The 12305-nt window shown below is 42.2% G+C and overlaps 1 protein-coding gene across 1 annotated transcript in view; it reads right to left on the bottom strand.

The window, feature by feature from the left end:
• The window catches only part of LOC310773854 (lysine-specific demethylase 6A-like), a 115384-nt gene that overhangs the window by 13948 nt on the left and 89131 nt on the right, over positions 1-12305 (bottom strand). The window contains exons 21-27 of the mRNA XM_083633836.1: positions 11915-11976; positions 11164-11238; positions 10546-10694; positions 10091-10205; positions 5008-5195; positions 4380-4521; positions 4074-4200 (exon numbers count right to left, since the gene is read on the bottom strand). Of these exons, the coding sequence (XP_083489962.1) occupies positions 4074-4200; positions 4380-4521; positions 5008-5195; positions 10091-10205; positions 10546-10694; positions 11164-11238; positions 11915-11976 (858 nt within the window). The remainder of the gene's footprint in view (positions 1-4073; positions 4201-4379; positions 4522-5007; positions 5196-10090; positions 10206-10545; positions 10695-11163; positions 11239-11914; positions 11977-12305) is intronic.

The following is a 12305-nucleotide window of genomic DNA, read 5'->3' on the forward strand; positions in this document are numbered from 1 at the left end:
ACTAATGTTAACATTACACACTTTAAGACACTTTGTTTACGGATATCAACGTTATTCACTAGTCTAAAGATAGTTCTACCATCAAGAACATATAAAACAAATGCAAAAACAATTTTTATTTGCAGAAGTCATCATTGATATTTGGTGTTAGCTAACGTTAGGTAACGTTATTATTTTTAGCTAAAGTTAATGTTATCTGTCTCCACACTTCTGTCAACTGACATATGCATTTGCTTTTGAAAATAAACAGCCTGGCTTGCTTAAGCATAACTGAAGATTAAATAGAATTATAAAACGGCTCTCTCAAATCAAGCAATCTGATTGGTTCACAGCCATTGTATAAATCCAATAACCCACTCCAATAACCCATGGCCATGGGTTATTGGTTGCCATGGCAACTCTCTTACTAAAAGCCTTTGGTTACCTAAAAAAAAACAAATGGAGACAGCTGTCAGATCCTTGTGAATCGATCTTCGCTTATAACTTTACTAATACTTCGCAGAAAATTATGTTTTGTACAAGAATAAATGCGGGCTAATGTCTTCTTTGCAAAAAAAAGGCTGTTAACCCCGCATTTAACCCCGTAACGTTAGTTGGTGTCGGGCTTTGCAGAAAGCACTCAGCTTCTCAGCAAGCGCTGAGAATGCAGCGCTGCGCTCGAGCTGCCTGTCGGCTTTCCAGAAAGCTCTCAGCTTCTCAGCAAGCGCCAGGATTGGCCAATGTCAACTTCAGTCTCCAGAACGATCCAATCAAATCACCCGCACGTTCTTGCGGTCCCGCCTTACAGTAGTGTTTCAACTGACTCTATCAGAATACCATGCCAGTCGGACTTATAGTATTATTATTATTATATTATTATACTTGGAAACCGTTTTATAAAAGCAATATAGCACTCGAGCTGCGTGGTGTTGTGGCATATATCCCGCTGATAAGCTGTTATCCCACGAGGCCGCAGGCGTGCCCGAGACATGCGGACGGGCACGCATTCCTTCAGCGTTCACATCGTCCCAGGTGGGAATCGAACCCACGACCTTCGAGCTGTGAGGCGATAGTGCTTACCACTTCACCACCGTACCTCCTTTTATATCCTCAAACAAAGTGTCTTAAAGTGTGTAATGTTAACATTAGTTAGAGAAAAAGCGAGCTCGCGCAAGTGCTGACACTGACTGCTTCACAGACTGACTGAGCTAATCTGAAAATGCTTGACTGAAAAAGGGCCGTTGCCTACCAACAAGGTCAAGATTAAAAGTCCATACTCTTAACAAAAACTAAAACTTCACTGAAAAGGGACATTGCACAACAGGGATTAGGACTAGACAGTCAGCTGAGTTCAAAGACAAGTTTCCTTTACTGTGTGCTGATGAAATTTAGTAGCCTAGGATTCAGTTTTAATTTCAAAGTTAATTTCATTGTTTGTTTTGAGTTGACCTTTAAATTCAGCTCAAGCAACTAACCTTGCTAGCTTTGCATACAGAATACTATTTTATGTTAGGCTATAGTGCAAAATTGTTTTTGGTTCATTATGAAAATGTGATGGGATGAACTGGACACCATATTCTCAGTAGCCTACCCTATTTAATGGGAAACCGCAAATCAGCAACTGTTGTTTACACACAAACATTGACTTTATTGACCTCAGAGATTACTTCTGTGTACGTATACTGTATATTATTCAACTCATCATGAGAAGACCTGTCATTCAAGCCTAATATGAAGGCTCAATGGACGATTTTGAAAGAACTGCCTTTTAGAGCTCAAAATTGGCAGCCATCTTGGATTTGAAGGTAAAAAATAAGTCAAATCATTATATAAACACCAAATATGTATTCCTTGACCAGAATAAGCTCTGAAACCATGTATTGTGCATCATTGTAGGTCAAACCATTAAAAAGTTCATTTCCACGGCAGACATTTTGGATTTTGGTCTCTCAAATATTTTCCCCGCCTTTTTTAAAAATACACCCCGGCTAAATTTGTTTATTAACCCTCCTAGATGACAAATCCATTGAGAAACGGACCTTCGCTCTCCACGGTCACGGAAGTGCCACAGATGACCCTACTAAATAGTAGTCTTTCTTGTGTTATTGTGCTTTTCAGAGGTTATTATGGTTAAAAAGTCCAGAAATAGGCATAGCGGGTATATAACCTATGTTTTACGATATAAAAATATCATATAAAAAAAAAAAAAAAAAAAAAAAAAAATCGAAAAAAAAAAAAAAAAAAATCAGCCCCCTCGCCAGTTATAACAGCCCCCTCAGTCATTTCATCCTGGCGCCGGCCCTGTTATACAGCATTGCATTACATACATAAATAGAAGCACTTTATATAAAACTCTATAAAATCTGCATTATTATAAAACAGCATGTATGTGTTGTCTTACGATCATCGAAAGACTTAGCTACATATATAAACAGCAGAATATATGACTGTATCGGCCCCAACCGGCGACCTGCGCCGGTCAGTCTACATATCCGATTCTGTGTGCCGGTCGGCTACCCCCCTTTTTTCACGTGACGTGCATGCACCCCAAAGCAGCGACACAGATGGGCTGCAGCCAAAAGGAAGCAGCCACCAGACAGACACACGCCAGCATCTCAGTGTGGACATTTTTCATCACCATCAGTGAAGACACAAAACTCGCAGTTTGTCACACATGCAAGTCAAAACTAAGCCGCGGAGGAACTGGCCGAGTCCTGCTGGAGTCCAGTCTGAGCGGCTCGTTCACCTCTCTCCCTCGGTGCTGCAGCACCCGGCCACGGCGCACCAAAGCCGGCTTGGCGAGGTGAATGTGAACATACTGTGTCCAGTATACAGGAGAGGACTAGGCCTATTTGTTTTTCGTATTGTGAATAGAACGACTGAATAATAAAACGCATCGGACTCAGTGTTCAAAGTTTTCTGTGTGTGACAATTTTTTTCTGGATGGCAGATAAAAAAAACGAAATTTCGGCCTCTGTGTGTAAACTATTCAGACTGAATCGTCAACTCAAAAAGGAATTTCCCGTTCTACTCAAGAACAGCCTAGAACAGCCAAATCCACAACTGTGGAGTGGGCGTGGCTTCGAAGGTCTGGAGCCAGGCTATAAATTCCTTGTCCGTGGATAACATTTTGATGTTCTGTTGCACCTGTTTTCTTTTGGAAAAGTAAATGCATGATAGCTGTGGGATATACTGGATTTTCTTTTTAATATTCATCGTATTTGCACAAAAAAGAAAAGCTCTGTCCAGTAACCTGGAACACTTTTATTCTGAGATGTGTTTGAGTGAGATGGTCCTCCTTATGCAAATGATAAGAATTGTTACATCAATATTAATTTTCTATTAAAGCAAAGTTACAAAAATGTTTGTGTAAGCTGTCAATTATTGTTCTTATAAAGAAAATCGGAATCGGCAAGTCAGACTATTCAAAAATCGGAAATGGCCAAGAAAATCAAAAGTAGCGCAATCGGTGCATCCCTATAACCCAGGAGTACGTTGTGTGACATCATTCAAATTCATTTGCATACCAGGAGATCCCAATGTTATGGGAGTTGGGTGAAAACTCACAACTAAGATAGAAGGATTCATTGTTCAAGTTTGACTTTCAGTTATGCAACATTTACTTGATTTGATTCAATGATTGATTCAACTGCTCAATATAGAATAGACATGATTTGTAGAAAGTATTTTTTTTTTTTAGGTCAACTTGGCTATGTCACTGTCGCTGAAGATTATTCTTCACATCAACGAATATCGCACCTCCAAATGACGGTCTACAACAGCTACCTAAAATATGTGCATTGGTAACCAAAAAATATGTTTTTTCCTCCCATACTTTTCCACACATTTTGTGCGAGAACTTGTCAAGGCCTGCAAATGATCCGATTTAGACCTGCATAGACAACTGGGCAAATAGATTTGGCTCCAAACAAACAAAATGTTTAGGGGGGGAGGGTGTTATTTGGGATGTGAACAGGAAAACAACAATTGAGAAACGATAAGTCTTCCAGCAGAAGTAAGTATGAGTTTCTGCGTCCAAAAAGCTGAGATCCTGTGAAAGCTCCCCCCTCGTGCCGACGGTGAAGCTCACTGACCTCACAGATGGTGCAGTAGTGGGCCGGCTCGTCCCTGCTCCTCGGCCTCAGCACCGTCTCCTTGCCGGCTGACGCCAGGGCCTCCTTCACCCACTGGCACTGCTTCAGCGTCCGCAGCAAGCAGTACCTAAAACGCAGGGTCCACAAGACATGCAAACACACGCGTCACCACCTAAAGACTTCAGCCTGTGCAAACTGCGAGCGCAAACACTCGAGCAAACGTGTAAGACGGCCGCCGCAAAGTCGACACGCTGAACGAGCTTAACGATTGTTAAAGTAAAGAGAGGGAAGGATTTGGTGACTCACTTGATCATCTCAAACAGCTTGTGGTCGGACACTTTGATGTTGCGCGCCATGTTCCAGGAGAGGTGCACCATGGGAACCATGGACTTAACGCTCTGGAGCTTATTCCACTCGTAGCGCTCCACGGCCAGCTTGTACTGGTGGGCTGAAAGCACAGTTTATTAAGTCTCATGTTATTTGCACAGCGGTGAAACAGACGGAGAAATGCAAAGCAAGTACAGTTTGCATTCAGCCCAAAGGCACATTCGTGGTCTTGCGAGCTTACAGCTCACTAGTATAGATAAAGCCACTTTAAAGACGCTGTAAAAGTGCAATGTCAGACAGGGTTGTAAACTCTGCCTTCCTTTGCCTAGTTGAAATATGTATCTCCAAGAGTATTCTTCTAAATAAACAAAGGAGATCTGTCCTCAGATGCTGCTGTAAATACTGTAGAGAGGGTTGTTGGGACATTTGCAACTTGATAGAAACATCTCACTTCAAAAGAAAACAACAACAATGTACTATAATTTACCAACAGAATCAGAGAAAATGCTGTGAAACATTTGCATATTTGCCCAAGAATCTTCCAGACCGTCACGTAAACCCCCAACATACATGACTCCTCCTTATCCCATAACCCCCCCGGGCGTACCGGTGAGGGGCCCGACGTTCCAGGCGATGTTGTTGCACCAGCCGATGGCCTGCACCCAGTGGACGGTGCCCGTGTTGAGCCACACCAGGTCGCCCGGACGCTGGATGAACCGGTAGACGGGGACGTCCGCCTCGTACAGGTCCTCCAGGTTGGGCCACCACGAACCCATCAGGAAGTTGATGTTGTTCCTGGAGGGACGGAAGGAGGGAGGGTTGGATGCACATACGAGTTCAAATGGGGTTACGTCTGGTGAGATGCGCCACTCTACTGCTTCACCTTTTCTCCCTTTCAGTGCAACTCTTCCATTTTCCTTCTTCGCCAAGATTAAAGTGATCGCCCCCCCCCCCCCCCCCCCCCTCCCATCGCCGCTAATTGTAATTAGGGTTGCAAATTGCGTGCATTGTCCTTACCGTTATCTGAACACGTTAATCATAGAAACAAAGAAGCTTTAAGGCCTCTCAATGCGGCTAGCGATTGTAGCTCTTGAGGGTACATGATAGCCTGCTTCAATATAGTTCAGTAGCTCATGAAATCCCTCGCCGTCACCATGTTTATCGGCATCATGTCCTTTTCCACCATGAGGCATTTACATTGCACATTTTCCTCTTTTACTGTAACAGGGTATATGCAGGAATCCTGAAGTTAAATTCAATACCATTTAAGCCCTTTTTTAAGACTTTTTCAAGACCTCAACGTCACTTGTTTTGTCACATCAGCGATAGGGGTGTAAATCACAAGTTTCATCACAACACAATATTATATAGGTTATTTGGACAACGATACGATATTTCCTGATATCACAAAGTCTGCCCAGACACGATATCGATTCAATTCAGGGGTCTGCGATCCGATATTGGACAATATCATATGCTTCTTTAACAGCATCAGCACAATAGCTACAAAATGTAATACCTCTCAAATGGCAATTAAGACTTTTTAAGGGCCTTAATTTTCCCTAAATTGATTGATCAACTTTTAATACTTTTGAAGACCCCACAGATACCCTGTGTAAAGGCTCATTCCCATGCATTAATGCTCCAATGCTGGACTACTTCTGTGGCACCAGCAGTTTGGGTGAAGTAACGTTACGCCCTCTGCTGGTATAAAAGTGAATACACAGTATGTGAGCGCTTGAGAAATGATACAGGTGTTTTAACCAGTTGATACATTTTTAACCGGTTAAATTATTTTAACGCAATTAACCAATCATTATCATCCTTCATTGTAATTCAAGTCAGCTTCTGTACCTTTTGTGCCACTTACAAGCACACATATTTATCTTATGGGCACATGTGGCATTCACTCCATGGAGTCATCTGAGAGTAAATATTCTTAGCTGATGTTTTAATGTTTTATGTACTGGATTTAACCTTTTGCGGCAGCCAAGAGAAACAATTTAATTTGGTTGAGTACTGTTTTTTTTAATTTACCGTAGCTATTTTTTTACGTGGACCCTATTTTCCTAACTTTTTGTGTCGAAGTAACTCACCAGGACATTCATTTCTGAATTGGGTCCGTTATTGACCAAGATCGCATCAGCTGGCAGCCCCGTAACGAGCTGGAGCAGAGGCAGGCGGGGCATACGTGCACTGTGCATGTAGGTCCACTAAAGAAGCTTGGTTTTGCAATGAACAGGCTCCGATTGTTTTTATAAGAGATCAAGTTAATGATTGTTATTTACCTTCTGCTTGATCCAAGTCTCGCTCAAGTCTTGTGAAAGTTGTGTTGTTGCAGGAGACAAGCCGGGAGCAGTTTGTTTGGAGCACAGAAAGCGTAGCTTATTGAGATTTATGTACATAAGGCCTGAATAATTTTAACCTTGCGAGGCAGCCAGCTGGATTTGCGCGAGAACATGATCAAGCGACAAATCCATCTCGCCATGCTTCAATCCATTGGTTTTGGCCAATCAGCGTGCAAGGAAGGAGGAGGTGGTCCTAAGTATTTGAAGTTAGCTCGTGATGATAGACGGTGATAGACAGATGGCTCCTCCAATCACCTGCCAAGTATTTTTTTTTAGGTACAGGTAGGTAAAGGTACAGAAGCTGACTTGAATTACAATTAGGGATGATAATGATTGGTTAATTGCGTTAAAATAATTTAACCGGTTAAAAATATATCAACTGGTTAACAGACCTGTATCATTTCTCAAGCGCTCACATACTGTGTATTCACTTTTATACCAGCAGAGGGCGTAACGTTACTTCACCCAAGTATTGTTTTTTAAGTGCCTGCTCTTTTTAACCGGTTTCCAAGATAACCGAGTTCCCAGATGGTTCTGTGAAACAAACCATCTGCCAGCATCAGGTTATGAATATGATTTTGAGAATATGGATGAGGCATTTGAATTCGATGAACAGGTCATACAAACTGAAGAGCGGAGGAGAGAGAGAGAGACAGGGCCAAGCAACAGGCAGGGTGAACTATTGTGAATCATTCATTTTCTCCCTCCTATAAAAAAAACAATCTGAGCCTGTGCGTTGCAAAAATAAGCTTGTTTAGTGGACCGACAGTACATGCACGGTGTGCCTGCCTCTGCTCCAGGCCGTTGCGCGGCTTCCCAGTTGAAGCGATCTTGCTCAATACTGGATCAAATTCAGAAATTGTTGCCCCGATGCAAGGGAGCTGGAAGGTGGGTGCTGAGGGTGCTGCAGCACCCCCTGGTGGCAAGAGATGGGATTTTTGAAATTGTTGGATTTGGCTGTCTTGTGTTTATACCACCAACAAAATGCATTGAAAAAACAGTTTGTGCTTCCCAGCTCTAATCTTATTTCATACGCTCTCTCTTCAAAAGTGTTTGATTTTCATCATAATCTGGTTTTCCATAATAATGATAAGTTCAGTGTTTATGCCTGTGTTGCTGTCTGTTGTAGTGTAAAACGACTAAAGGGAGAGCAGGTGCTTACATGAAAGTGAGTGAGAAAATGAGAAGATACTGAATAATGACATCACAACAGTATAATCCTAATGTTAATTTAAAATTAAATATTCTTCTAAATATGCATGAAAGTCCAAAAAACGCCAAATGTTCTTCGAGACTACCTTCCTTACAGCACCCCCTAACTAAAAGTACTTCCAAACCCAAATATTTCTGTCCCATGCCTCATTGATACTATTACTTTGTTTAGTTCCTTTTCAGGGTATAAGATAAATTTTTCAAAGTCTGAGGTTATGCCACTGGGTTCTCTTCAGACAGTCCCCGATGCCCCTGATCCATTCCCATTCCGCTGGTCCCCCTCTGGTTTTGTATACCTAGGTATACGTATAACGCCCTCATTTGAACAGATGTACAATGCTAATTTTACCCCTCTTTTAGATATTATTAAGTGTGATCTTGAACGTTGGGCGTCCCTGCCGCTGTCTTGGTTGGGTAGGGTCGCGCTCATCAAGATGAACGTCCTACCAAGGATTTTATATCCACTCCAGATGGTGCCCATTATTCTCGCAAATAAGGTGGTTAAGATCATTGAAGGTTGGTTGAGCTCATTTATATGGAACAAAAGACGGCCTCGATTGAAACTGGCAAAACTACAATTGCCTAAAGCTGCTGGTGGTTTAGATCTCCCAAATGTGAAATGGTATCAGGCAGCTGCACATTTAAGGTTTATGGCTGAGTGGCTGAGGGGAGACCAGTCCTCTATATGGCTAGATGTTGAAGCCGCTCAGTGTGATTGTCCGCTCAGAAACCTGTTATTTCTTAGAAACCTTGCCTCAGTAAAAAGCCTGTGTAAAAACCCAATTGTTATTAACACTCTAAAGGCATGGAAATTGGTTAGATCGATGGAGGGCCGAACCAAACTAACATCACCTCTTACTTCAATTCAGGGGAACCCTGACTTCCCTCCAGGTCTTAGTGACCTTGGTTTTAACATTTGGAAGGATAGGGGGCTACTAGTTTTAGGGGATTTATTTGATGGCCCTATTCTGATGTCCTTTAACCAGTTACAGCAAAAATATAATTTGTCACACCAAAATTTCTTTCGGTTTCTGCAGGTGAGGGACTTCATACTCCGGCGTACAACATTAACAACAAATATAGAAGCCTCTGAGGTCGAAAGGGTACTCTCACTTGGTCCAAGAAAGGGTTTTATTGGTTTTCTTTATAGTTTATTAAGGTCTACCTCTACTCTGAACACTCTGGCCACCAAGCAGATATGGGAGAGGGACCTTGAGGTGGAGATTGATGACGAGGACTGGTGTGATATATTTGATAATGCCAAAAGAATTTCTGTGTGCAACAGACTGTGGTCGATGCAGCTAAGAATTATACATAGATTGCAAATATCACCCAGCCTTCGTCATAAAATGAATGCTAGCCTGTCTCCCCTCTGCCTTAAGTGTAAGATAGAGGTAGGAGATTACACCCACTGCATATGGTCATGTCCAAAGATAGAACGATACTGGTCAGACATAGTGCAGCAGTTGAGCGTCATCTTTGGTGTGGAGTTGGACCCAGACCCTGTCAGCCTTATTCTTGGTCTTCCCCATAAGAAACTCGTTTATAAACATCACAAACGGCTATTTAATTTATTAACTTTTGCTGCTAGAAAAAATATTCTTTTATTTTGGATTAAAGACAAACCTCCAACAAAGAGGAACTGGCACCAGATAATTATGCAGCTTATGCCTCTGGAGTTCATGACATGTATGCTGCACTCAACAACCGATATCTTTTATAAAGTGTGGGAGCCTTACCTGAAATATATCGACCCTAACCTAGCAGAGACACTGACAATTGGATATCCCAACCGAAGTGATACTACCACCTGAATACTGCCCTTTCCCTTGTACATCTAATTTAATTTAATTTATTTTTTCGTATTCTCATTCATCTGTCCATCCTTTTCTTCATTGTTGTCCACATATGTGACCTTGTGAAGTGTTTAAGCTGCCCTGTCTTTTTGTTTTTGTTTTTTGTCTTTGTCTGTCTTGTCTTGAAAAATTGAAAATTTAATAAAAATACTATTGAAAAAAAAAAAAAAAGTACTTCCAGCGCCACTGCCCCGATGAGTCACACAAAAAGCTATGGAAACAGGGGTCCAGGTGGCAAAATAGCTGGATTCTCCTTTAAGAATGAAGCTCTTACTTTTCACAGAAGTTGCTCATCACTCCCCAGTAGGGCTCGGGTACGGCAAACCATTCACAGTCTCCTGGTCCGATGTTGATGTTGACCGAACAGAAGTTATTGTGTTCCTGGTGACCTGGAGGGACAGAGGCGGCGCCCAGTCATAAACTGCACTACTGTATTATACCAAAACTGACACATTAAGCTGTACATTGTTATTTATACAATTATATAAATTCTGGTATATAAAAAGAAGTAGTGAGAATCTTCTTGTTTTGGCAGAAAATATTGGCTGGGAGTGATTCACGTTGCTTTCATGTAAATAGTGTGAATGTGTGCATATTGTGATTGTGTGTGTGCTTGTGTGTGTGTGTGTGTGTGTGTGTGTGTGTGTGTGTGTGTGTGTGTGTGTGCGTGCGTGTGTGTGCGTGCATGCGTGTGTGTGCGTGCGTGTGTGTGTGTGTGCGTGCACTAACCTGGTATCCTGCTGGCTGGGACCTTCATGTAGAGCTGAACAGTGTTCATGCCCAGGATGGTGTGGCCCACGTGACTGAGCAGGTTGCCAGCTGACACCACCCGGGCAAACGCAGGCAGTTTACTGAGCTCCTGGAGCTGCTGCTTCCACCTGCAGGAGAGCGGGTCAGATGGGGAGACAGGCTCAGGCTCACTGATGCACAACGCTGCGTATAAGCTGGGTTTATTATGGTGCAACAATCAAACAAAAACTAATTTGAGAGTTCAGTTGTTTTGCTCAATGCATGCATGGCACTAATGCTGTCAGGGTCAGCGGTGTGATTCCACTAGGGCCGCCCATGCTAAACATAGATTTACTCAGGTAGAGTAAAAATCGAAAAATGTACACATCAGAATATAAGTATCACTTATGATGGCACCAGAAGCAAATTAACTACGATTTGCGTGATTAATTCTAGTAAATAGGATGGTAGCATTAAGCTTTGATGTTGAAATGTTCGTAAATGTTACAGGTCGATGACGCCAAAAGACCTAAGATGAGATTTTAAGACGGGGGGGAGTAAAAAGACTACAGGAGAGATGCTGAGTATATTTGATGCAGCGATGAAATCCAGACTCACTTCCTTTCATCGGACACGTCGATGTTGGTTCCAAACTTGATGTGCTTTAAGGGTCCCCTTCTTTTGCGTGCCACACTGAACACACAAGCACACAGAACACATGATGAGTCACATGTGCTGAATCTGATCATCACCACCTTCTATTGATAAATACATTGATAAAAAAGATTGAACCAGACTGCACCAAGTCCAAGTCAGTTATAAGCAAGGGCTGCAATAGCAGTTCGATCAGGTCTTATGTCATCAAAGGGTTTTGTTAAGGTGCCCACACTGCCCAGTAATAACCAAGTTACCTCCAAATCATTCCTCAAAATAGAAATAAAATGCATCTAAATGCAAAAATAGGATGCCACCTCAGCAGTAGGGCTGTGAATATTTCGGTATCTCACGATTCCATTTGGATTCCTGGGGTCAAGATTCGATTCAAAATCGATTGCAATAATGTAAACACACAAAGGCAAAGCCAAGACAAAAGGTAACATTTACTCATGCTAAACTTGCACAGACACAAAAAGAAAAGTCTTAGTATTTCTCAATTCACATAAATTAATTAAATAATTATTAATTCATTATTAAAAATAGATTTTTGGAAGTTGTGAATCGAATAGAATAGTGGAAGATAAGATTTGCGATTCTTACATGAATACATTTTTTCTTGACATGCCTACCTATCAGCCTCTGGAATCTTTGTATGGAGAATGATTACCAGATGTGAAGAAAAGTATACGTGTGGAGATGTGAAGGTGTGTACCTCTCTGCTGACGCTGGCTCAGTATCTGAGGGCTCCTTTAGGGCCTTCTTCTCATTCTCCTCCTGGAGACAAACAGGAAAGGCATCAGTAAGTGTGCGTCTAACCCCCCAAACAGGGCCAAACAATTCAGAAGTTTTGCTGACGACTAATAAGACTCTGGGACAGACGGCCGATATTTTGCGGTTTCCGTTGTAGAGCGAGTGTCCGCGCCAAGACTTCCGCTTCCGTGCGCTGCGGCATTGTTTACAGTCTAATTGACGCGAGAATGGAGTTGGAGTTGATCAAGTTTAGGTCCGAACGACATTTTCTCTATGCAGATAGCTGCATATGAGACGCGATGGGACTGTAACCAATGACGGAAGCGGAAGTCCTGGCACGGATATCCACTCCA

Source organism: Poromitra crassiceps (genome assembly GCF_964638095.1).
Source record: "Poromitra crassiceps genome assembly, chromosome: 3".
Classification (NCBI taxonomy): Eukaryota; Metazoa; Chordata; class Actinopteri; order Beryciformes; family Melamphaidae; genus Poromitra; species Poromitra crassiceps.